This window comes from Engraulis encrasicolus, chromosome 10, assembly GCF_034702125.1.
Source record: "Engraulis encrasicolus isolate BLACKSEA-1 chromosome 10, IST_EnEncr_1.0, whole genome shotgun sequence".
Lineage (NCBI taxonomy): Eukaryota > Metazoa > Chordata > Actinopteri > Clupeiformes > Engraulidae > Engraulis > Engraulis encrasicolus.
Window position 1 is genome coordinate 9,364,598 of NC_085866.1, and position 27,500 is coordinate 9,392,097.

General features: G+C 46.0%; 2 protein-coding genes across 4 annotated transcripts in view; both read left to right on the forward strand.

The window, feature by feature from the left end:
• Positions 1-18,497, forward strand: part of plch2a (phospholipase C, eta 2a) — a 343,556-nt gene extending 325,059 nt beyond the window's left edge. For all 3 annotated transcript variants that reach the window (XM_063207996.1, XM_063207998.1, XM_063207997.1), the window contains 3 exons: positions 6,915-7,058; positions 8,235-8,541; positions 14,240-18,497. In XM_063207996.1, the coding sequence (XP_063064066.1) occupies positions 6,915-7,058; positions 8,235-8,541; positions 14,240-16,266 (2,478 nt within the window). In that variant the 3' untranslated portion in view covers positions 16,267-18,497. The remainder of the gene's footprint in view (positions 1-6,914; positions 7,059-8,234; positions 8,542-14,239) is intronic.
• Positions 18,498-24,781: 6,284 nt separating this feature from the next.
• The window catches only part of si:ch211-251b21.1 (uncharacterized protein LOC571720 homolog), a 21,828-nt gene continuing 19,109 nt past the window's right edge, over positions 24,782-27,500 (forward strand). The window contains exon 1 of the mRNA XM_063208003.1: positions 24,782-24,843. The gene's annotated coding sequence lies outside the window, so the exon portion shown is untranslated. The remainder of the gene's footprint in view (positions 24,844-27,500) is intronic.

Sequence of the window (27,500 nt, forward strand, 5' to 3'; positions counted from 1 at the left end):
CCTACCTTTCTCTTTGGCTGTCAACCTACCTTTCTCTTTGGCTGTCAACCTACCTTTCTCTTTGCCTGTCAACCTACCTTTCTCTTTGCCTGTCAACCTACCTTTCTCTTTGCCTGTCAACCTACCTTTCTCTTTGGCTGTCAACCTACCTTTCTCTTTGCCTGTCAACCTACCTTTCTCTTTGCCTGTCAACTTACCTTTCTCTTTGGCTGTCAACCTACCTTTCTCTTTGGCTGTCAACCTACCTTTCTCTTTGGCTGTCAACCTACCTTTCTCTTTGCCTGTCAACCTACCTTTCTCTTTGCCTGTCAACCTACCTTTCTCTTTGCCTGTCAACCTACCTTTCTCTTTGCCTGTCAACCTACCTTTCTCTTTGCCATTCAACCTACCTTTCTCTTTGCCATCGTTCTATAGTTTTCATCGGTGTGTTACATGCATCATGCGTCTGTCTGTCTGTCTCTATTGCTCTGTCAGTCTCACTTTCTCTGTGTCTTTGTTTCTCTGTCCCTTTCTTTCTTTCTTTCTTTTTTGTGTCTTTCTTTCTGTCTTTCTGTCTATCTGTCTTTCTGTCTTTCTTTCTGACTTTCTTTCTTTCTGTCTTTCTTTCTGTCTTTCTTTCTTTCTTTCTTTCTTTCCTGCTGTCTCTCTGTCCTTCTCTCTTTCTCTATCTGATGTGTCATCATCTCTCTCTTTTCTGTCTGTCTTTCTTTCTTTCTTTCTTTCTTTCTTTCTTTCTCTCTGTCCTTCTCTCTGTCCTTCTCTCTTTCTCTGTCTGATGTGTCATCATCCCTCTCTCTTCTTTTTCTTCTTCTTCTTCTCTTTGTTATTCCAGTGGACCCTCTTTGTCCTAGAGCTGCTTGTAGAAACAGGAAGTTGTTACTGTGTGAGGACAGCTGAGCTGCCACTCAGAAAACTCAGGTGTAGTGAGAACCAATCAGCACTCTGCATGTGCCACACGCCCCCTCCCACTTTCTCTCCCTCGTCCTATCCTCAGTGGGTGCAAGAATGCCCTGGGGGGGCGCGTGTCCAATGTGGTGCCTGCCCGGCCGCTCGTACCCCCCATGCCAACCCATGCAGCTATGGGTTGAGCCGCAGCTCCCCCACCCCCGCCCACACCCCCCGCTCCTCTCAACTGCCCGTCACTTAAGCCCCTCCCACCCGGCATCCTCATCCAACCGGCTAGATCCAGTGTCACCACATCAGCACAGGAGCAGGAAGGAGACAGCGGCGGAAGGAGAGAGGGAGAGAGGGTTGTAGTCAGGAAATGAGAGAGGTGCAGGGGATGGACAGACAAATGGAGAGGAAGGGGAGGAGAAATTGAGAGGAGGAGAAGAGTGGACAGGAGGACAGATGGATGGATGGAAAGAGAGCGGATTGAGAGTTGTAAAGAAGGAATGGAGAGTAGCTCGAGAGGAAATCAAAGTAAGGGAAAAATGGGTGCATAGAAGATGAATGTGTGTGTCTTTGTGACAAGGACATGTCTCTGGTGTGGAGCTAGGATTTATTCCCTGGGGAAATGAACGCTTGACTTTGAACCTTAACACTGATGATGAAACAATTTATTGCGGTTGCGTTGACCTGACTAGAGAAAACCTTGGGACTTGTGTGAATTGTGTGACGTTTCAAATTTCAAACAGACACACTCACAAAATACAACGCACAAATAAAAGAATACAAGGAAAGAAAGAGGGGGGAGACGGAGAGGAAGTGAGACTCCCGCTGTGGATGTCCGTCCGGTCTCTGGCTCGGCAGCTTAGTGCTGAGCATCGTTTTCCATACTGGTTGCCTCGGCAGCGCTATCCGAGCCATGACCTCTACTTTCAGGTCGTCATTGTAGCAGTGGCTCTCGTCAGCACATGCTCAGTGGTGCACCACACGCACGCACGCACGCACGCACGCACGCACGCACGCACACACACACAGAGGAAGCTGGTGCCACAGCTCTGGTGTTGGGTTTCTCATCAGGCAAGCTTAGGGAACACTGGATGCAAATTGCAGACTGGGTATAATTTGCTATTTCCTAAGGGATGGGAGGGAGGTAATGATGCTTGCAGAATACAGCAGGTGTTGCCTGAGTCGACGCAGTATAGCACAAGGCATAGGTGCATGCCTGGAAAGGTTAGTTGCTAGCAGTTAGCAACTTTGGTAGTTGTCAATAGGAAATTGCATTGCAACCAACAAAGTAGCTACCATAGTTAGCAACTTAGCTTTCCAGAAATGCACCCCAAAGTTGGCAAGTCTGTGGTGTAGGATTGACGAGTGGGTGGCAACGTCCAGGATTTGTGGGTAGTGGGTGGTAATGATATTGATGGAGTGTTGGTCTTGGGCAGGAAATTGCAAAGCAGCATGGTGTTGTCCTTTGAATGGGCAGTGGATTACGTACATGGTTGGGGGGGGGGGGGTAAGGTTCGGTAAGGGGCAGGGTTTTAAACTATCACTACTGTAGCTCAACTGGACAAATGCTAGTGAGATTTGAGTTTGGCTGATAGAAAAGGCCAGCTTACCTACCACTTTGACCCATCAGGGAGGGAGTGTGTGCTTGGCTAGTAAGATTGACATCTATTACCCATTCTGGCTGTAGATGAAAACAAAAAATAATTTAGAGCGCTGGTAAGGGGTGAGTGAGTGGTGAGGTACTGCACTGGATGGAGGGCTAGTGATTGCAGCAATTGGAGGTGTTAGTGATGACAGGAGACGGGATGTTTTGTAGATCGGATGTGGAAAGTGGAAAGTGATCAGTGGTGCTCAGGTGTGTAGTAAGGATAGACCGATATATATATTGGTATCGGTATCGGGCCGATATTTGCATTTTCTAAGTGTATCGTATCGGCGTGTGGTTTTGGCCGATATGCAATATTTGTTATTTCATGTCATTCCTTCCAACAATCAGAGGTTGAGTAAGTTGTGCGCAGCTAGTTTCGCGCAGTCAGGTTGAAACAAAAATGTAGAACCCATTTACAAACCCCAACTCCGATGAAGTTGGGACGTTTGGTAAACAGTGAATAAAATCAAAATGCTATCATTTTCAAAACATTCAATCTATTCATTAGATGGAGAATAGTGAAAAGACAACATATTAATTGTTAAAACCGAGAAAAAATAGGCTATTGTTTTGGGGGACATATGTACTCATTTCTAATTTGATAAATCCAACACGTCTCAAAAGAGTTGGGACGGGGATCAGTGAAATTTAGTAAACATCCAAATAAGATAAAACAACAAAGAAGAACATTTCAAAATGAATTGTACTGACGGACAATATAGGTGTCCAGGTATAAGATCATCACAGAGAGGCTGAGTCACTCAGAATTAAAGATGCAAAGGGAATAATTACCATAGTTATTACATACATTTTTGAATTCCCTTTGATTTACCACGATTGAGTGTATATAAGACATATTTTTGTTAATAAAATCATTGTATAGGTTCATGACATCATGAAATATATATTGGCTGTAGTCTCACTCTAATTCCTGGAGTGCTAGAGCTATTGAAAATTGACCATATTAAGAATGCTTAATGCATGAAAATGATACAGGGGTGTAACATTCTCCTAAGCACCTGAGCTCATTTGAAATAGACCCAGAAGACATGGGAAACTGTCCTTTGCTTACAGAAGTCAGCAGAAGTTGTAGAAGTCCGTTCTTTTTGACAATAATAGAGCATTGCACATCCTGTGCTACAGTAAAAATGGACCATCCAACTTGTGTTAGTGCTAGCTTCAAAAGTCAGCCTCCATGATGGCATGCGGGTGCAGTAGTGCATTGGTTAAGATGTTCTCACTCATCTGTAGAGTTAAATACAGTGCTGAATGGTATACATGGGTTTTAAACAGCATGAAAAGCCACTCATGCATTATATTTTGAAGGGAGATCTTCGATTACTGACACATAGTAAGGTCAAATTGCATTCTCTACTATGTTTTAACAGTTTGGCTCAATCATAAGGACCAGCAGGTGATAAAATGGTGGGTTTTTGGTCAAGACCTGTCACACTGTAAGCACTACAGAAAGGAAAACATTGCAAAACATGACAAGGAATACACCCACCATTTAAGCTGGTGAAATCATGTCCAAGATAGGAATTAACACTGTTTTTTATATAAAATCATCTCATCGGTTAATGTATTTAACTGTTAAGTGTTGTCTTTTGTTTTGTTTTAGTCTTCCTCGACATTTGCTGCCATTTATTGTCCCCGTCCCAACTCTTTTGAGACGTGTTGGATTTATCAAATTAGAAATGAGTACATATGTCCCCCAAAACAATATTTTTTCTCAGTTTTAACACTTAATATGTTGTCTTTTCACTATTCTCCATCTAATGAATAGATTGAATGTTTTGAAAATGATAGCATTTTGATTTTATTCACTGTTTACCAAACGTCCCAACTTCATCGGAGTTGGGGTTTGTATTTAGTCTTTCCAGTAATAGCACTGTAATACCTCATGTGCTTTAAGTAGGACATCAAATACCATCAAAACCATTTAAATTAAAGTATGATCCTCAAAAAGCACTGGCCTTTCTGATAGAATTACTCTCTCTGGGCCACAAATGCCAAGAGTCTGGTCCCAAGGTGGCTCCCATCAAATGAAGTGCTATTTTCAGGCCGGCCAGTAGTGTTGCCAGATTGGGCTGTTTTCCGCCCAATTGGGCTGCTTAGGATGGCAGTGTGCGGGTAAAAATGGCATTTAGCAGAAAAAAAAACCCGCCTAATTTTCGCCATAGAAATCAATAGAATTGGGCGAGATTTTGTGCTCCTAGCCGGGTTTTGAGCATTTTTTTGGGCTGGAAATCATCAGCCTCATCTAGCAACCCTGCCGGCCAGAATGGTGCTGGTGCCTGTTCCTGCACCACTTGCATACAGAGCCAAAGTAGGCTACAATATCTGTGAACTACTGGCATTCATACGGGCCTCTAGCCTGATAAACCAGCCTAAATGTGAGACCGGAGTAATTTAGTCTGGCCCTGATGAATGATGCCTCCGAAGATTGTTGATTAGAACAACCTGTTGTTTTTCCAAACCGTGCCATCACTCTGACCAATCGGTGATCTTTGCCGTTGATGTGCTTTCCCAACGGTGTTGCGAGGTTCGTCGTCACTCCCTCAAAACCCCGCCCGCTTTGATTCAAAACAAATCGCTGCGTTGTGATTGGGTTTGCCAGACTCAGGGCACAGCGTTCAAAACGTTCTCAGATCCGAGGCCAGACCCACTCGCTAGCTGAAAAATGTCGGCGTCCAGCGGCTGGCGCTGGTTTACCAGGCTAACGGGCCTCTGTACTTTTCCGCATGTGACTGTGTGTTACTCATGATGAGCTTGTTGACGTCCATGTTGTCGTCAAGGCTTGCAGAGAAAAAAAAATCAGTTGCCAAATTCAGTTTCCAAACGCTCAGATTTCTGGCGTGAACACCTCAACTGGTCTTGGATTTGGTGTGGGAATGGGTTATAGTCCCTGGAGCAATGTGGGGTTAGGTGCCTTACTCAAGGGCACTTCAGCCATGGATGGAGATGCAGGGAGAGGTCAGGGGGATTCGTACCTGCAACCAACTCTCTAACCACTAGGTCACGACTGCCCCCACTAGGCCACGACTGCCCCCGTGTAACATAAAGGGGAGCCCTGACTGTCCTTAATTCTGCTGACTGGAGAGACAGTTCTCTCCTGGAGAGTCTTTGTGTTTTGTATATTGTGTTTGGACTGCTCTTGGTGAGCGCTGGCAGGCGTGGTGGTGACATTGGGAGCTGTACGCGCTCGTCACTCAAGGTGTACAGTGGGGCATCACCCGTCATTGCATGTCTCCCTTTCACATGTACAGTATGCCATACAACGTTTATCGTCATTCAGTGTCTTGGTGTCTCTCAAAGGTCGTGTGAAACCTGCATCTGTGAACCATGCTGTTTGATAAACACACACCAACACTCACATCCATTTCTCCCCCCATCTGCATCCTCCATTTTGCCTCCTGTCCGTAACCATTGTGTGTACTCAGATTGTCGTACATGCACACGCACACACACACACACGCACGCACGCACGCACACGCACACACACACACACACACACACACACACACACATACACACACAAACACACCTTTCACATATCACTTACAGTATCTTACATTAATGCAGTACTGGCATAGTGCAACTGCACACTCGCTAAACGTTAGCATGCTAAACTCTCTCATGATGACGGCTCCCTCAGCAGCCCATCATGGTGAAGCTGGTATGTTGGCACGACGACTAACAGCACACTGCATGGCAAACACACAACTCAAACTTGTCAACAGGTTTTTATGCACATACTGTACATGTACATGTAAGTACATACACATCCTGTACTGTCCGTTTATCTGTTTTGCAACCTTCTTTTACAGATTAACTGATACAGCCACAGGTGGACTTATCAGTGTTGTAGCAATGTAATACAGTATGTCAAATGATCTAAGCCAATTAATTATTGTACTTCTTAAGTTGACAGAAGACATCTTCTTGAAGTTTCCTCTTTGTTTCTGTATATAATAATTTCTTGGGGCTTACTCTGGGCTGTATTGATGTCACATCCTATACAAAAAGCTTAATTAGTTACTGTCATGATTTACTGAAGTTGTTCCTCCAATGTTTCTGACTGACACTGTGTGTATGGTTGTGTGTTTGCGTGTTCCCACCGTGTGTGTGTGTGTCTGTGTGTGTGTGTGTGTCTGTGTGTGTGTGTGTGTGTGTGTGTGTGTGTGTGTGTGTGTGTGTGTCTGTCTGTCTGTCTGTCTGTCTGTCTGTCTGTCTGTCTGTCTGTCTGTCTGTCTGTCTGTCTGTCTGTGTATGCGTCTGTCTGTGTGCTTTTGTCTGTGTGTGTCTCTGTGTGTCTGTCTGTCTGTGTGTGTGTGTCTGTGTGTGTGTGTCTCTGTGTGTGTGTGCATAGGCGCGGGCAGCCAGCGGCATAAAAGGCCTGTTTCACAGAAACCCAAAGCAGGCTTCTCTGGACAGCCATGCTGCTGCGCTGCTCAGCCGTAAGTCGGCCTTCGGGGCGCACCTGCTGCGCCGCACCGCCAGCGCCCCATCCAAGGTGACTAGCATGGTGGCAAACATCATAATTATTAATAGGAAAAAATATATATACATATCTTTTAGTAATATTATATAAGAATATTGGGTAACACTTTCTATGAAGCCCATATCTATAGCGCATTATGAGCACATTTATAGCAACTTATAATGCGCATCGTCATCATAGTGCATTATGACTACACTCATAATGCTTCAAGATGGAGTATATCAACAGTCATGAATAACTATACATCTAGCTAATAATGCATTATAAATCTTAGGGTGTTTTGACTGCTCGTGAATGGTTATAAACTGCAGGCAGTGAGGGGGCTTATAATACATTATAACTGTCATAATGCACTATGATTAAGTATGATGCACATTATAAGTTGTTATAAATGCACTCATAATGCGATATAGATATGGCCTTCATAGAAAGTGTTACCGATTATTGTTCTATTATACATTGTTATATTATATATTATATATTATTGTATTATACCGCCAGCGCCCCATCCAAGGTGACTGTCATGGTGCCAAACATCATTATTTTATTATTATCAATAGTAAAAATATGAATATTTATTAATACATATCTTTCAGTAATATTATATAAGAATATTGTTCTATTATACGTTGTTATATTATATATTATACATTATTGTATTATACCACTAGCTCCCCATCCAAGGTGATTATGATGGTGGCAAACATTATTACTATTATTAATAGGAAAAAAATATATACATATCTTTTAGTAATATTATATAAGAATATTGTTCTATTATTCGTTGTTATATTATATATTATACATTATTGTATATACTGCCAGCGCCCCATCCAAGGTGATTATCATGGTGGTAAACATTTATTATACTATTATTAATTGTCAAAATATGAATAGATTAATAATATTACGTTTATAAGAATACTGTTCTATTATACGTTGTTATATTATATTGTTATATATGTTATTTCATATATTATACATTGTTATATTAAACTGCTAGCACTGCGATTATTATGATGACAATTATTATCATTATATTGTTATTAAAAAGATTTTTGTTTTTGTTCCCTGCATTTTGCTTTGTTATTTCATGTGTCTGTGACTTTAAACAACTGTTTCCTTATATATGTCAGAAGGCGCACCAACTAAAATGTGTTATTTCTTTTCATTACTTTCGCTCTTAAGGCCCCGCCGGGAGGGGCCAAGCCTCCTGTTTCCGGGGGCCCCCCACACACCCCCACGCCCTCGCCAGCCTTCCCCGATCTCCCCGCACACACCACCACCTCCACCACCACCAAAGAGCAGCAGGCGGCGGCTGGGGCCAGTGGGTCTGACGTGAGTCCTGGGGCCGGGGCCGGGGCTGGAGCAGGAGCAGGAGCCAGGGCGGACCCGTCCGGAGGCCCAGCAGGGGCAGCAGCGGCGGCAGGAGGGGCAGCAGCCTCGCACCCCTGGGGAGGCACCAACGGCCAGATGCACGCGGACGACGGCAAAGGTAAGAGCCAGAGCCCCCTGCACGTGCTGGCCGAGGCCCGCGCCCGGGCGGGTCGGCACCGCGGCGCCTGGAGCGAGCCCCTCAAGCGCGCCCAGAGGATCCGGCTGCCGGCGGGGACGCCGCTAGAGGAGCGACCCGGAGTGTCGGCTCGCATCGCCGTAAGCGGGTCGGGCAGAGTGGGCGTGGCGTCCAGCTGCATCAAGTGTGTGATTGCCACTAAAGAGAGCCCCGAGACGGAGCGCAGGGGCCGTGCGAGGGAGACGGGCAACGAGAACAGTCCCGTGCCACCAGAGCGAGGGTTTAGCCTCAGGCCAGAGCGGTCTGCTTGTCGATCCCCAACCTTTTCACGTCAGGTGCAGCCACAGCCGGGGCCTGTCCCGCAAGCCCTTGCCCAGCCCGAGCTGCTTGGCCCACTCAAGCCCAAAATTGACCCCCAGGCTTTCTTGAGGCCTTTTGCTTCCCCTGCCCCGATGCCCAGAGGGGCTCGCGGTCGGGGCCTGCATACCATGGCCGCACCCCCTGGTCGCCCCGAGGTCGACCCTTACACCTGGGGCCCTCGATCTTGCAGCGTCCCCCGGCGACGCTTCGCCTCCCCAACGCCCCCCAAATTCCCTGCCCCACCTCCGCCCACCCATCGCAGCAGTCTGCGCGGCCGTCTCCCACCCCCGCCAAACTACGGGAGCAGCATCGACTTGCCGTGCCCGCTCGCCGTGAGCAACGGCCTGTCGGATACCGACTCCAGCAGCTGCGACAGCCTGAGCAGCATTGAGCTCCCGCTCGACATCCCCGTCTGTCTCCCCGACAACCGTCGCCGGGCGGCAGGCACCCTGCAGCGAGAGATGAACGCCCTCTTTGCCCAGAAGATGGACGAGCTCCGCAGCAAATCCCCATTGTTCTTCGCCGGTAAACAGCTAGCTAGATACCTAGCTAGCCACCCGTAGACAGCTAACTAAAGCTAGCTGACTAGCTGTTACCAAAGTAGCTATACCGCTGCCCCCAAATCTCCCTGTTCATCACTGAAATAAAGTAGCACGTCATTAATCTCTCCTTCAGACCAAAACGTCGTTTACGTTGACCCCATATCTCCTCTGGTATCCATCCCCATCAACTTGGTTAGCTGTTGTACCTAGCAAACCCATGTGACTAGTTTGTCCTTTCAAATTAGTAGAATCCCCATTTCACCCCTCATGGTTTAACTGTTGCCCAGCAACCTAAAGACAGTCATTATACTTCGCTTTTAACTTCCTGCTAAACCTACCCCGCCTAGAAATGATAAGGATCATTTTAATTTGCACAGTGCTGTGGATTGCAATCACGAGTGTATGATGGCGCCAACCTTCCGCAGTCCGGGGAAAAGTCACGAGTTTCTCTCCTGGAAGTGTTTGTGTAGGCGTCAGTAAAAGGTTCTCTTTTGTCATTAACCTCAGCTAAAATGGGCCCCTTTGAAAGCTTCAAGTAGGGTACTGCATACAGTATGCAGAACTCTCCAATTCTTCTATCACCTACATACTCTCTCTCTCTCTCTCTGTCTCTCTCTCTGCCTCTCTCTCTCTTTCTCTCTCTCTCTGCCTGCCTCTCTCTGTCTCTCTCTCTCTCTCTCTTTCCTTCTCTGTCTCTGTCTCTCTCTCTTTCTCTCTCTGACTCTCTCACTCTCACGCACACACACACACATACACACACACCTTGGACGTGCTCCCCCACAGGGCTACATGTGAAGCTAGCCGTGTGTTTGCATGCCCTACACTACACTGTCTTCTCCTCGTGAGCTTCTGTAGTCTGACTCCTCTCTAACACCACCCGTTCTAAGATGACCGACTCCCTAATATTCATCTCCACATGTATTTCCATGCCTTTACGTAGTTGTAGCGTTGGTTCCTTTCTGTCCACTGTGTGCGCGCGTGCGTGCGTATACAGTAACCGCTTTTCCCATCTCCTTGGTGTGTATGTAAAGTTTCAATGTTTGTATGAGGTGCTTTCCTGGTGTGCTTAAAAAACAAAACAATCCTTCTGTTCTGTCCTTTTTTTGCACGCCCTCTGTCCTCTAGTGCAAAACTGATTGGAGGGACAGCATCAGGTAAAGTGTGTGTGTGTGGGTCTTTGTCTGTGTGTGTGTGTGCATGCTACTTTTTTCCTGTTGTGTATCAGTGCTGCTGTTCGGTGTTGTGCTGTGCTGTGCTGTGCTGTTCTGTGTTGTGTTGTGCCTTTCTGTGCTGTGTTGTGTTGTGTTGTGCTGTTCTGTGCGAATGTTCTAACAGCTCTGTCTGCCTAATGGTGTTCCAACACTGCTGCATCACTCCTTATGGTTCTAGAGGTTGACCTTTCTGCTCATCTTCAATTCACCACACTCTTCCAGGCTGTTCTATTGTGCTGTGTAGGCCTACTCTCTAAGGCTATGATGGTCAGCGTTCTTCTATTTTGAGATGGTCTCTGCTCTTTTGCATGGCTGTGTGTCTGTGCCTTTTCATCAGAACTGGTCAGCATAATGCCCTTGAAAACGGAGCCAAAAGCAGCCAAGTGTGTGTCGTGTAGACCTCTAGGTTTCTTTAAGAACAGCTGCGTGCGTGCGTGCGTGCATGCATGCATGCATGCATGCGTTGACTCAACTGCAAGGACCTAGACAGCTCTGTAATAGAAGCTCGTCCCATCATTATCTGTCCTCCTCACCAGTGTTGCCAGATTTGTCTGATCAAAACCCGCCCAAAAGGTTCCTCAATTACAGCAAATTGCATTGGTTTCAATGGGCACAAAACGGCTTAAAAAAACGCCAAATGGCAATTTTTTCCCGTTTTTACCCGCAGACGGCCATCCCAAGTAGCCCAATTGGGCGCGCAACCGCCCAATCTAGCAACACTTCTCCTCACTCTGTAACGCTCATCCTCAAGGAGGTTCACTTCGCAACAAGCCCAAACCACTCACAAGAATGACACGCACTGCTACAACACTACTTTTAAAGCAAACTTAATGACACATAGCCATGTGCTGCAACGAAGTCCCTGTCCTGTATCAGTATAGGCAACAGCCCAACAGATGTATAATTCAGGAGGTTTTCTGTTTCCTCAGTTATGAAGGGTGCATTAGTTAAAAGTCTAAACCAACTATTTTTCCACAAGGGCCAAGTTATGAAGCCAAAATGAGGCCGAGGGCCAAACAAGTCGCCCGACCATATGCCCACAGATGGTATAGACATTTTTTTTTTCATTTGTTCTAACAACTTAAAGAAACTCCCGCACACTGACCATTTCGCTGTTCTTTCTTTAATAACGACGTTTTGGTACTAGACCTTCATCAGGCAATTAGTACCGAGATTAGTAAAGGTCTAGCACCGAAACGTCGTTATTAAAGAAAGAACAGAGAAATGGTCAGTGTGCGGGAGTTTCTTTAAGTTGTTGCTGAGTGACCCATGGGCCTTCTCCGACGCACCTGCCAGCTGAGGTCAAAGGTCGAAGTTTATCATTTGTTCTAACCTCATGGCGGGCCAAATGATTGCCATGATCGGGTCAGATCTGGCCCGCTGCCCGCCATTTTGGAGACCACTGGTCTAAACCAGTGATTCTCAAAGTGTGGTCCGGGGACCACTTGTGGTCCTCGACAGAGCTCAGGTGGTCCGCGAGGGGATTTCTACTTTTCTAAGACAAGCTAGCAGTAGACTATATTTGTAATATTATTACAAAGCTGAACATAACTGAAGTCTCATTTTCACCACAATAAGACAGGCTTGTAAATGTGAGTAAGAAGTAAGTAATGTGCATAGAATTTAGCACCCGTCAACTCTCAATTCAGTTGGCAGGTGGTCCCTGAACATTTTTTGGGTGACAAAGTGGTCCTCGGTCTGAAAAAGTTTGAGAATCACTGGTCTAAACAATGAAGCTGGAAAGAGAGCATCATTCAATAATGTGTTTAACCAACATTAGTGTGGTAGTATTTAATCGTAATAATAATAATAATAATAATAATTGTATTTGTATAGCACTGTATCATACAGGGCATGCAACTCAAAGTGCTTAACAAATGGGGAAAACATCATTGTTAGTAGTACACATGAGAAGGAAAACGAAGATCTGCAGTTGCTTATGAAGCTGTAAATATTCTTTGTGATGTGTGGGAATACACCCCACGTCATGCCCTCCCTTCTTAGCCGTTTGCACCCTTGTGGTTTGTTGCCCTATTTGTGTTAAAGGTGCACTGTGTAAGATTGTGGCCAGAGTAGGTATTGCAACTATGCTGCTCGTTGAAACTGAGCTGCCTGTTGCCAAATTTGATCTTTGATCTTTGGTCTATTTCATGAAATTGAAAATGGCAGACCATTGAGAAGATCCCCCTTTTCATGTATGAAAAGTGCAATTTTCCTAGTCATAATGAATACTTAGAATTTGATGGTAGTGGGAAGTATTCATGAAAAAGGTAACATTTGTGAATGGGCAGCATGAATTCTGGAAATAAACTACAAAAAATATTACGCAGTGCACCTTTAAGTGTTACAGTATTGCTGCCTTTGGAATGACACCCAGGGCCATGTTGGCTAAGCACCTAATGCCTATGTTTCATTTGTGATGCAATATGTGCGTATTGACGTTGTCTTACACCATGATCTCGCTGCAAGCGACGTGACCAGCTAAAAGCAGCACAATCATTTCTATTCCCTTATTTTTTGTTGTGCTGATACAACTGAACGTGACTAAAGTACAGCGACAAATTGTGTTACAATACATGCTATGTGACTGTAAAAGTTTTTTTGCCACACTGTCCATTTCAATTTGTTAATAGTTGTGTCACATTGACTTTGATGAGTTGATGGACCTTCGGTTAGCAGGTAGCGTAACATGCTGGTTTGGTATGGTCTGGTATAGTTTCAATCTGAATGTTAATGCTTCAGTACCATACAGAGCTTGCAGTTAAGTCACCGTGTTAGACAAATGGCTTGTGTTCTTTACTACCAAACATCTTCTACTAGAGAAAGATACCCCAAACCCTGCCTACCCAATGCAAAGGAGTGTGCTCAAGTTCGGTCTCCGTCCCCTCCTTCTTCTCTTCCTGTGGCGTTTGGTGACGATTCGCCATCATGGCGGCGCCATCACCATCTACAGCGCTAAGGGTACTCCATTTGAAGAGTTCAGATGCAAAATCCCCTGACCTGCCCTTCTATATTTTGAGAGAACCCTGTTGTTGGTTTGGTTTAAGTTCATGTACTTCATAATACGTATAAATGCTTATATTACATAAATACATTTAAAAAATATGACATTTTGATAGTTTTGTATTAAAGGAAAATGAATTAAGATTATTTTCTGAAAAGGCACTTAGGGGGTTTTGTATCTGAACTCTTCATTTATTCTCAATCTCAACCTAAGGTTTCCGAAAAAAGCCTCCTAACCTAAGATCTCCTAAGCGGCTGTTTACCTAACGTTACATGAATCCCATAAAAGTATGGGCTTGATTTATCTTACTCTACTAGAAGATGTTTGTTGCTACTACTACCTTAGTAATGTGAAGCTGTAGTCTTGTTGTGCTGTACTGTGTGCTATGCAGGAATGTGTTGCTGCTACTATTAGCTAATTCCAGTGCTAGCTCACTAACATAATCTAATATTTTGTCTTTGCCCTCATCTCCTTTCTCCTTCCTCCCTCTTTTCTTCCCCTTTCCTTCTCCTCCTGTCTTTTACCCCATTTGTCTTGGCACCCTGTCTCTTTCTCTTTCTCAGAACTGAACTCCATCCAGCGATTCCTCTCTGTTCACCCAACCCAGCTGGACTCTATCTCTGAGGAGCACAGTGACAAACCGCTCCCCACCTCCCCTAATTGCTCCACCTCCTCCACCTCCTCCTCCTCCTGCACCTCCTCCCCGTCGCGTCCCCTCCTCCCCTTGCCTGTCTCTCCCTCCGACCAGGACCAACCGGGCCCGGGCCCAAACCCTCAGGAGGGGGGGACCTGCTCTCCATCCCCTTTGTGTGCTGACACACCACCAAGCAGCCAGGGGGCGACAGAGACACCAGACACCCTCGTCACCCCTGCTCAACCACAGTCGTCTGCCAGCAGCATGCAGGTGCCAGGTGAGGATCATGGGAAGGCCATGGTGGCGAGGACAGACGACGGTGACAGTGACGACGAGTGCGCCTCCCCCACACAGCGGGTGAACGCCCTGCGCGCCATGTTCGACCAGCAGGGGCCGCCAAAGCCGCTGACGAGGGCGAACACGCTGGCGCACACGCCCGTCAGACGCACGCGCAGCGAGGGGCAGGTGCGCGGCGGAGGCGCAGTGTCCTCCGGCGACGGCACGTCTCTGGCGACGCCCACTCCCGAGGTGGTGATGGACGCCACGCTGTGCGATCGCCTGTGGAGCGCGCTGGACGCCGGCAGCCACCGAGACAGCGTCTCCTCCTCCTCCTCCATCTCCTCCAACGACACCGTCATCGACCTCTCCCTGCCCAACCTGGCCTCCTCGCGCTCCCCGCGCCCCTGCCCTGCGCCTCCCGCCAACACCCCCCACCACCACCACCTCCACCACGCCGTGCGGTCCTCTCCTCTCCGGCACCCCTACGCCTCCATGCACCATACCGCCCAGCAAGACACTCCGCGCCCAGTCTCAAAGTCCAAGTCCAACCCCAACCTGAGACGGGAAGAGGAGGAGCTGGACGACGAGCTGAGGCCGCGCCCCCTGTCCAGGGAGCCCCGCCCGTCTCCGTCCGACGTCCCGCCCATGATGCAGCGTCGCCACACGTGGAGCCGCCTCTACATGGAGGGTCTGAAGCAGGCCAGCGCTGCGGCTGCGGCCTCCGCGTCCGCGCGCCGACCTCCTCCTCCACCGACCCTGCCCAAGCCCTCCTTCGTCTCCCCCGCCACCGCCCCCTCCTCTCCGCCCGCTGCCCCGCTGGAGTCGGCCGCCGCCAAATCCAAAAGCCTGGGCGACTTGACGTCGGACGACATCGCGTGCCACTTTGAGAGCAAGTACCGCAGCATCAGCCGCAGCTTCCTGTGCCGACCGCCGCCCCGCGCCGACCAGCGCCGCCTCGGATTGGGTGGTTCCGCCACCGCCGCCGGTGGCCTGTCGTCCAAGAAGACCAAGTCGAGCAACGACCTCACCGAGCAGCTGAGGCGGCTGACGGACGTGGAGCCGCTGACGTCCAGCGACTTCACCCAGAGGCCGCTGCGAGGAGCGGAGGAGGAGGGCTCCGACGCCGGGGGGGAGGGGGGAGAGTGGGATCAGCAGCAGCAGCCACCGCCGCTGCGCCGCATGTCCTCGCGCAGCCAGAGCCGCGTGCGTTACATCGCCAACCGCGCCAAGCAGGCCCAGGAGCGCCAGCGCATGCAGCAAGGGCTGCTGGGATTGCCGCGGGGCGGCGTGATGGGCGGTATGGGAGGTATGGGCGGTATGGGGGGTATGGGAGGTGGGCTGCTGGAGGAGAGGGGTAACCCCGAGGGGGCCTGCTCCGTGGTGGCCCGTAGCCCTTGCTCCAGTGCCGACATCCTGCTCAGCCAGCTCCCACCTGGACCTCCGTCGCCACGCCAGACCCACCACCATCAGGCCCCCTACCACCACCACCAGACCCAAGACGACCGTACCTTGCCCCTGCCCCTGCCCCCGACCCTGATCCAGGCTCAGATACACACCCAAACCCAAACCCCACCCCAGTCCCCAAACCAAACCCAGATCCAGGCCCAGAACCAGACCCAGAGCCAGAGCCCGCTCGGTCCACAGGACAATGGAATGTTCTTCATGCTTAAACTCTGACAGCCGGACAGAACCGTGAGACTTGACGAAAACAATAGACACAGTCTTCTCCACAGAGCTGAGTTGAGCTGAGCTGAGCTGAACTGGGGTCCGTTTCTCGATTCTTGTCGTTGCTAACCGTCTTAAGACCGTCTTAAGACCGTCTTACCACTCCCTTGGATTTAGTGGTGAGCGTCGCTGTCGAGAGAGAGTTGAGTCGCTCTTACGAAGGACGTTGCTACCGTCGTTAGCAAAGACGCTTTCCAGATACGGACCCCTGAACTGAACTGAACTGAACTGATATCTGAACTGTACATTTGGACAGAAATAAAGCACAATCCTATTATTGTACTGAGTACTATGATGAGTACTATAATGATGATTATTATTAGTCTTTTTAAGAAAGATATCATCCAGTTCCTTGAAGCAATGAAAAAAGTGGTTGTATTTTTTTCGTTTTTAGGTCTTTCTTTTTTGTAAAGAAGCTGTATATGTTGGAGTCTGTTGAAAAGTTTTGTCCTTTGTTTTGAAGCACTCAAAAGGCCACTGCTTCTGAGCAATTTAACATGAACTACTTGACCAGTCGGCCCGCTGTTCCGTGGATGTTGCAAGATGTCTTGGATTTTATCATGAATGCCACAAACAATGAATCAGTGGCTATGCAGTCCTGTCTTAAGTCAACTGCTGTACAAAAATCACTGCTGTAAAGTGCACGCATTATCTTTCTTACTGCCTAGCCAAGTCACTTTGTAGAAAACCATTATGAAACAAACGTTCAAAAAAAAAAAACATTGTTAGCACCTCTGCTAGCTATGATACTTTCTCTCACTGCTACACCAAGTTACCATTGCTCACTCTAATATGGGGTAGTAAGGATCAAAAACTGTTCTGGGGGGTTGGAGTCGTTTATGTGGTGCTGCTTTGTCCCACCTTGTAGCATTGAGAAGGGAACCAGTGCCTCACCCTCCACCTTCCAGTACAGGCATCTCTTCTGTCTACGGCATAACAAACTTTGCTAGCTCTTTGTGCTTAGCCTTGTAATGTTCTGTAGATCTTCTATGTTTTTAGCAATATTTTCAAACAACTTTGTGAATGCATTTTAAAACTTGTGAATGCATTTTTAAAACATGCTCTGTTGGTATTGGTGAGATTTTATGTATATTCTGTTGAGGAGAAAGCTTGAATGTTTGTTTGTTTGTTTGTTTATTTTGCAACAGATGCATTGTTTTATGGAATAGCTGTCTTTTAAAGTGAGATTTTATATACAGACAAACAGCAAACAGCGTGGCAGCCTGAGCTTTAACTTTAACAAACTGTAGGTAGTAGTAATGCACGTCGATACCAGGCTCTGCAACGGTCAATCAGCGAATGTTCAGGATTTTTAATGTTTGTTTTTGCACCTAGATTGCCACTTTTTAAAGAGGGACTGCATGTTTGGAATGCACCCAGGCCTCTTTTGGTACGGGAACGTTTTTAAAGAACGCCCTCATACATCAGTGTCACTGTTTTCCCAGTGTTGCCATGGCAATCCATGCCTATGCACACCAATGATGATGACGTGGCCACGGAGGATTTGTCAACTTTTTTTATTATTATTATTCTCACCTTTTCTTTATTATTATTTTTTTCTCCGTTTTTTTTTAGTTGTATTTTTTTTAGAAGCAATTGAACTGGAACCCTACACAGTAAATCTTTGTTGTGTTAATTTGAACACTTGGAGAGTTGAAACTACTCGCTAAGTCTTGAATTAGCACGTCAACTTGCGCTGTGTTAGGGAAGCTGGGTAACAGTTTACAATAACTACCCAAAAAAGCTTTATAAACACTTTATAGATAATCAACTAATTATAAACAAAATGTTTACAACTGTTTATAAATGGGCAAGAAATAAATTAACACAACAGACACATCTGTCCTGGAAGTTTATCCTCCAAAGAGCAGAAGGCATGAAACCACATAAAACTCACACAGTAGAAGTTGATTCCCATTCCACTGTGCTGTCGTAGTTTGGTTCTTTCTCATTTACAAATATTTGTAAATGCTTTGTTAAATGTTGATTATATTATTAACTGTTAATAAAGTGTTTATTAAGCTTGTTTGGGGTAGCTATTGTAAAGTGTTAGCGGAAGCTGTTGGAAAGCAGTATTCAGATGCTATGTGCTGTCTGACACTGTACTGTTGTAACTGTACTGACTTATATCAGGCCAGAGGGTGGTAGGGACGGTATTTAAGTAAACGCGAAATGTAATTAGACATTAACGAAGTCTGTGTCCTCTTTTCACTGTGTGTGTGTGTGTGTGTGTGTGTGTGTGTGTGTGTGTGTGTGTGTGTGTGTGTGTGTGCGTGTGTGTGTGTGTGTGTGTGTGTGTGTGTGTGTGTGTGTGTGTGTGTGTGTGTGTGTGTGTGTGTGTGTGTGTAGAGTATTTGTGTGAGATGTTTCCGGTGTCTGATTTTAGGCTTGAAAACTTGATTAATTCAATAATTGTGTGTGTGCACGTGTCCGTGTGAAAGCAGGTGCAGGTATACACAAATCAAATGGTTGTGTGTGTGTGTGTTGTGTTGTGTTGTGTTGTGTCCAATAATACGTGTAAATGAAAGCCTGTGGGGAAAGTGTGCAGGGCTGATAGTATTCAGGCTCCATGCCTGATTTCAGGCTTGACAGAGTTTGCAAAAATAAAACATTGATAATAATTAGCCATTAGGTTATTCTTATCTCAGAAAGTGTTACAGGTTCAGGGTTTTCTTCCACTATCAGGCTTGAATAATGGTCATATATAGGCTATTAAATGTTTGAATAATGTGTCAAAAAAAAAGCCTACGTTACATCACTATGCAGTATCTTGTCATCGTCGTTAGAGCAGGGAAAAATGTTCAGGCTCAGGATTTTTTTTCACTATCACCCCTGAGTGTGTAAGACAGAGACTGTGGGAGAAATATGCAGAAAATACTGTATGTGAGGGAATATACATCATGTGTAGGGCTCTAAATTGACCTTTTTCACCACCAGCCAAAATGGCTAGTAAATGTTAATCTTACAAGCCAGACACACAAAAGTGGCTCAAAGTGGATAGTAAATTGGCCTTACCAGCTAGCCAATTTACTATCTTGGTCTACCAGCCAAACTGACATTTCATCAGCATTTAGCCGGTATGCTGGTGTTAATGTGTAAGCAAATTATCTTAACGCAAGTCTCCATGGCCTGGTTTAAGAGCCCCCCCCCCCCTGTAGGGAGAGGGATGACTGGCCTTGGCACACTTATAGACGTCCAGTTACAGCCTGAGCAGCAGCACCCAGCAACACCCAGTGACCACCCTCACCCCCCCAACCCCCCAGTCCAGCACATAAGACAGCCTTAATATGGACCCTCCACCCCCCACCCTCTTCACTATCTCCACACACACACACACACACATTCCCAGCACTACTCATCCATGACCACAACTGTCCCTCTGTCCCCTTTCTGTCTGCACGCCTCCCTGTGTCTCCATCTCGTCAGACGTGGCTCGTACCCCCCCCTGTGTGTCCAGCAGACGACTCATAATCACCCCCTCTCCATGCTTCCTCAAACAAAATACAGCCACGACTTGTTCATCTCCACTAATGACTGATGTGATGTGGCCCACAAAAAAAAGATCCCATTGGCCAAGGACTCTGCTCACAGTCTCCAAGGCAACGGGTCCATCTGCTGGCTGCTGCAGGGCTGGACGGGTCATCTGGCATACGGGGCATTTCCCGGTGCATGGGCAGACACATTTTCTTCGAGAGCGGTGGCTGCCCACAATTCACTTAAAGTATTGAAAAAGGAGGCACACACAAGGCTTGTGTAGTAAGATGTAGTATATTGTTGCCAAAAAGTTATGTCCCCGTTTGTAAGTCGCTTTGGTTATCAAGCGTCTGCCAAATGCAATGTAATGTAATGTAAAGTTACATAAGAAGTCAGAGACTAAGACTGAAGCCTGGAGGGGGGTTGGGGGGGGGGTCATACCAAAAAATGCCCCATGCCTTCTTGTTTTGGTCCCAGTCAGACCAGCCCTGACTGGCTGGCTGGACGGGAACGGTTTGGAGTGTGAGTGTGGTGAGTGGGGTTTCCAGGTCCTTCCTCTTCCTTCGTTCCTCTCCTCGCGGCCCGGCCCGGCCGGCGCGCCCCCACCCGGTGAGAACATGCCCCAGTGAGTGACAGAGATTGTATGGCCTTGTCACTCGCACAAAAGGTCAGCTCATTGGGATTCCGGAGGCCCCGCTGGCCGCTGTTTACATCTCACATTTATTGGGGTGGGAGCACTCACCACTCATTCGGCGGCACAGAGTAGAGCAGAGAAGCTGTGTGTGTGTGTGTGTGTGTGTGTGTGTGTGTGTGTGTGTGTGTGTGTGTGTGTGTGTGTGTGTGTGTGTGTGTGTGTGTGTGTGTGTGTGTGTGTGTGTGTGTGTGTGTGTGTGTGTGTGTGTGCAGGCCCGCAGACAGGGCGGGGGACAAAGAGGTAATTTGTCCCGGGCCCAGGGAGATAGGGGGCCCAGAGAGATTGGGTCGCCATTACATTGTATGTGTTGGGTAGGGGGCCCTTTCAGATGACGTCGTCCTGGGCCCTGCAAAAGCTGTCAGCGGCCCTGTGTGTGTGTGTGTGTGTGTGTGTGTCGCCGTTTCCAGCAAAACCACTCCAAGCCAATCCGGGACTGGCTTCATTGCTGTCTGTTTGTGTGTGTGTGTGTGATTGTAGGAATTGGACCATGGGAGGCAGGGGAGCAATGGTCTCTGAGAAACTGGCATCGAGTCTGATCTTTGGACCCCACTTAGCAAAATTAAGATTTGTTTTTTTGAAAAGGTTAAGCAAGTAATTCATGTTCTGTTTTTGTTTGTTTTTTTCTTTCGTTTTCTCTTCCTTGGTTTCCAGACACATTCACACAGCACACCCTCAATTATCTCAGACGTTAAGAGATTTAAAAAAATAAATGTCTGCACACTGCTCCTGTGTTGCTTTTTATTTTTCAAGTGAGCGCTTTCGAGCTGGTCGCTCTTCATAGTATTCTGACCTTTTTGTCCTGCACCTGCGTCTTGGATGTGCGCACCTCTACTTCACTTGTCATACCCTCTAAATGTTGCCATGGGTTTATAAATGTGGTTAAGTGTCTTATTTTTTATGTTAGGCGTTGTCTTGTTTTAAGGAGGGAGTAAATATCTAAGCTAGTGAGAGTCAATGGTTCACACATGCTACAGTGATCCATTGGCTTTCACTAGCTTAGCTACATATTCCCCCTTTTAACTTGTCTTAAAGCAAGACAATGCCTAATAAGAAAAATAAGACACTTGATCACCCTTTATAAACTCTGGCCAACGATTTTAACATTAAGCCCCAAAATAGTGGCATACCCCTTTAAGCCTTATCTCTTGGAGCTCACTGCCGTTTCAGGGAGTCTGCCACCGTGAAATGTTTTAATGATCGACTCAGATGTACTGGCCGACACAGATGACAGGCGTGCAACAGAAGGCCTACAGTACAAACATCTAATCCCTACAAACCGACAATGACGGCTTTATCCAGCAAAATCCTTTTGTTTTGTATGCAAGCATATGCTTCCTATGAGCTCCAGTTTATTGGGAGTACAAAAGATAGATAAAGGTAAATGTAAGCACTGGAGGTGGTAGCCTATTCCATTGGTTTGCAAACTCCTTTTGATTAATCATAGGGAAATGAATTCATCATAATTCATCTATTAGTTCCACCCTTTCTTTATGCAAATGTGTTTTGGATAAGAAGAATCAAGAGATGTAGCCATAGTGCAGATGAGGTAGGATGGGTATTTCAATTTTCAAAATGCATCTCCGTTTTGACTTAAACATGTAGTTCAAAGCTTTTTGGCTTTGTAGGGCTCCAACGCAGTAAGATTTGAATGCAACATCTTTGCTTGACAGCTCATCCATGTGTACATGTACGTATAGGCCTACTGTGTGAGGAGCAGTGGGGGAGTACCCCTGCAGCCAAGCCAAGAAGTGTTTGCCAGCCCTGCATCCAATCAATGATTTCCCACAACATAATGACTGGCATTATCTTCACGATTTAGAGTTTGAAGAAAAATAAATCCATATTAAACTGGATTGATTTATGAGGATCCATAATGACTGCCATATCAGCCCTATTTTCCCATGGAAGAGACTGTCATTCAAAATACTAAGATCAGTTGCCATACTATGTGCACTTCCTCATCACATGGGCCAACTCCTTTCATCAGTTTTCACATGGAAGAGCGCGACACTGCTTCTTCACGGTTCGCCACTTTTTATTTTTCTTGGTGCTGGCGTTTCGGCACTTAGGCCTTCATCAGAGTGACTTCGTCAGCACCAAGAAAAATTAAAAAGTGGTGAACTGTGAAGTAGTAGTGTCGCGCTTTTCCTTGTGATAATTGATGACTGAAGTATCCTGAACAGCTGCACCTGCTGAAAAAAAATTCTCTCACAAAACTTTCTCAAAATAACCAACTCCTTTCATACCTGTTTACAATCAGCAATCATCACTCCAAAGGTCCACACTTTTTGGTTTGGTTTTGTTTTTGTTTTTTGTTAGTTTTTTTTTTTTTGGGGGGGGGGGGGCCTTTGAGACAGGACAGTGGAGGAGGAGAGACAGGAAATGCTTTGGGAGAGAGAGACAGAGAACGATCGGCAAAGTACCGTTGCCGCCCCAGCAACCAACGCACCCGAGCACAGCTGCTAGAAAGGGGTTAAAGCCAGCAGCAAACGGATGCCAACAGCTCAACTGCCTCACAAACAACCCGTCAGTAAGCCTCTGTCTCAACTGTTGCACACAGGTTTATATGTGTTTATCAAATGTATTGTGTACAATTTCGAGTGGGCCCCAAGTTGAAAAAGGTTGGGAACCCCTGGTATATAGAATAGTGTAGGGGTCGGGTATTTGTATTCACAGTGGCCATGTTTGATGGTGTTCTCATAGGGAGTACAACAGGCCATTTAACTAAACTAGATTCCATTCTCACAGAAAATGCTGAAAGTGGGCTTGCCTTTTGGTCCAGAGCTCAGCAGTTCTAGTAAAGCTAGGCCTATGCAGTCGCCTCCGTCTGCTAAAGGTATATCCCCGAAACGTGATGCTTCCAGTCCCCCATCATTTCTACCACTCCCGTCTCTACCTATTTATGAACTTAGATATTAAATACAAAATATAAAAGAAAAATATATTTAATATCTACACCAGTGCCGTGCTTAGGCTTAAAACCAAACAACTATTGTGAAAACAAAACAAAAAAAATGTGGGCAAATCCATCCACCCACTTCCTACACTCTGAGCTCTTAGTAGGCCCCTATGTACGGACATTGCATCTCCACCATTGTCCAAACTTTTGCACAAAATTGACAACAATGGAAAAAACGACAACAGGTATTTAGTGTTAGAATGGTGTCTCTGACTAGAAGGAGAGATCCGTTTTCAATTTTCCAGGACTTAGAGATTACACTTGCTGGGGCAAGCCCATTTAATAATTTCAAAGTGCATCTGTGATGGTTATCTCTCTATTTGGAATGCACAATATAACCTCAAGCATAAGTGTTGCTTCTCATGCATCTCATGTTGTTGTTGCGAGTAAGATGTTTGGTCTTGTGACTGAAATCGAATGCTGGGAACCTTGTCCTGAAACGCCCCACCTTTAACACCCTCGTCCTCAGTCCTCTCCTCCGAGTACTCCTCATCTCCACTCTCCTCCTCCTCCTCTTCCTCTGTCCTCTCCTCCTCCTATTCTCATCTCCACTCCACTCCTCCATTCCTCTTATCCTCCTCCTCCTCCTCTCCCTCATCACCCTCGTCCTCAGTCCTCTCCTCCGAGTACTCCTCATCTCCACTCTCCTCCGAGTACTCCTCATCTCCACTCTCCTCCTCCATTCCTCTTATCCTCCTCCTCCTCCTCTCCCTCATCACCCTCTTCCTCAGTCCTCTCCTCCCAGAGTACTCCTCATCCCCACTCCCCTCCCACCTTCTATTCTCATCCCCACTCCCCTCCTCCATTCCTCTTATCCTCCTCATCTCCCTCATCACCCTCTTCCTCAGTCCTCTCCTCCTACTACTCCTCATCCCCACTCCCCTCCTTTTATTCTCATCCCCACTCCCCTCCTTTTATTCTCATCCACACTCCCCTCCTGCATTCCTCTTATCCTCCTCCTCTCCCTCATCACACCCTTCCTCAGTCCTCTCCTCCTGTTCTCATCCCCACTCCCCTCCTTTTATTCTCATCCACACTCCCCTCCTGCATTCCTCTTATCCTCCTCCTCTCCCTCATCACACCCTTCTCTCCCCCTCCTTTTATTCTCATCCACACTCCCCTCCTGCATTCCTCTTATCCTCCTCCTCTCCCTCATCACACCCTTCTCTCCCCGTCTACTCCTCATGTCTATAAATCTCTTGGGATTCGTCATGCGCTTTCCCTCCCCAAAAGCTTTCAGAATCTCCCCAAAGCTCTGTGATTGGGTGTGGACATCTGTGGGGTACCCCACCCCTCTGACTTTAAATGCTGGGGACCCATGCAGCCACCCCTTCATTCAACTCCATCACTTGCTGCTTCTGCTCTCCTAGAACACATTTTCGCAGGGCCAAAACTTTGTACGGTAAGTGAGAGAGGACAAAACACACTACAGACTTTGAACAGATCTGTGTGTAGAGGCATCCAATATGATTACACTGTAAGTCATGCAGTGTTACTGCAACTTACTTGAATTGATATAGAAATGTTTCATGATAAGTGAATTATACATACGTCAATAATGCTCAACTTATGTGTTTTGAAAGTGACATGGGGGTGGGGGGGATGGTATCATGTTTGGATTGCAGTCTTTCAACACAGCTTGCTTTGAGTGTTTCTTGTGAAATGAAAATGCAATGTGCTGCATGATGTTCAACATGTGTCTCATCCTTGAGTGTTTGAAGACTTTTGAGTGTAGCTCTATGAGGCAGCGTCCTCTTCAATAGGCATGTTAATTCAACATACTTGAATTGTTACATAAATGTTTCTTGAATAAGTGGATTAAACATCAATAATACTCAAGTTATGTGTTTTGAAATAAGGGGGAGGCGGGGGGCATGTTTCGATTGGAGTCTTGCAGCAACACATGCTTGAGTGTTTACAGACTGTTGAGCGTAGTGCTGTCAGGCTGCAGCTTGGTCTCCTCTGCCCTCATAGGGGTCATGTCCTTGCACTGGCCTATTTTTGTTCCCAAGCAAAACAAGAGAGAGGATACTGGTATTTTTCTACACTCAATGTTGGTGTACTAAAGGAAGAAGCCTGCGGCTTGTAATTGTACCTCTATAATGTCATTAATTTCCTGTCAGATAAATAGAGCAGGCTATGTACAGGCCAACTTGTCTTTGTATATGTACTCTAGTGTTTGGATCCTAATGAAATAAATTGAATTGTGGCATGGCTTAATTTAAAAAAAAAAAAAAAAACTTTTTTTGACCTTCTATTTGGGATGTGTTTGACAGCAAGCCTCTTTAGATAGCATTATTTTACCAGTACACTGCAAAAATGTCTGGGGCCCACCTCTGACCAAATAAACAATAAAAGTCAAATAAATCAACAGCAAAACACACAGTGATATGATTTTGTTTTTTTGGAAATTGATTTCAAGGCCCACTTGGAATACCTTCAGGGGGGCCCACCAGTTTGATAATCACTGATCTAGTTCAAAGGCAGATAGTTATTAGATGCTTTTTACTTATATTAAGATTGACTAGCTGCTTTTTACTTGAAACTAGAAAATACGCTCTGTAAGATTTAATTTTGTAAGTTAAAGTGTAACATTTAACATTAGCATTAACATGCAACAGTAACATTAAAGTGCAGTGTAACTATAGCATCCTTATAGCCTGCCACGCCCAGTGTGTGTGTGTGTGTGTGTGTGTGGGGGTGGGGGGGGTGGGGTGCGCATCACTCAGATTTGAGAGGCACTAATGGGATGTATTGATGACATTGGATATGCTCTTGCTGTCCAGACATTGTATTGGTGCTGATAATAATGTTCATGATTCTTTGCCTGAGTGAGACTGATTCTTGATGAGAACAACTTACGATACAAATATAACAAATAATAACTGCACTTTCTATTGCAATACTCTCCAGTTGCATTTCCCTGAGTAATAAACCCCAAGTTAAGTATTGAAACATAACAAAAATAGTCTTAAAATGTCTTATTTACAGAAAGCTTAGATAAAGAGGAGCAGATATCATGTTTGGGGTGCATGCAATTCAATTCAAGTGACAATGTTGGTGCTTCTACAAACATTTGCAGTACTGTACTGTCCTATGGACAGGACTTGTCCGGGACAAAAATTCAGGCTGGGCATTTTTCAGCCACGGACGGCCCACCATGCATTGGACGAGACAATGAAGCCTGTGGCAAAATGTTCAATCATCTATTATGAACCATTTTGACCACAACTGCCAAAATGAATATTAATTACATAAAATTAATATTCAGAGTCAGAGAGGTTTGCTATTGCAGAATCAGGACTGATACCACTACATTGAGGGGAGGACCAGGCCACCAGATAAATGCACTGTATGCCTTATAGTGGTGTCAACAATGATCGATTCGAAGATGCAATCCAATGCGGGGCATGGACGATCCAGAAGCGATCCGGCAATATTTTAAAGTTTCAATTACTTCCATGGATATTTCGGGAGCAATTGAATGTTAAATTAAATAAAAGCACTTCAAAACGTTGCAAGACTGATACAGACTGATGCAGAAAACAGCCAATAAATTGTTGCTCAGTATCTGACTACTTGTATTGCCTCATCATGACTGATAAAACATTTGCTTTGCTTTCAGTAGAAATGTAGTGCATTGCAATGCATTGTAGAATTGAATCGGATCGCATAGAATAGAATTGAAACCGAATCGCTACCTCCCGAATCGTGATCGAATCGGATCGTGAGGGCAGTGCTGATCCACACCACTGTATACCTTATGGCCAGTCCAGCGCTGCCTAGGGACTTCTCTAAGGTGCTGTTTCCACGTAGCAGGATACTTTTTTATCAGGGTATTTTTTCTCCTTTTGAGGTGTAAATGCAACATGTGGATAAAAATGAATCCTCCATTGTAACAAATGCGTTTCAGCCCCCTAAACAGCATATTTTTTTCTCCTGCTTTTTATACCTGGATTTTAAATATCGGCTACGTGAAACGGAAGGCCAAAACCAATGCAAAACCAATGCAACCAGGAGAAAAAAAATATCCACATATAAAAATATCCAGCTACGTGG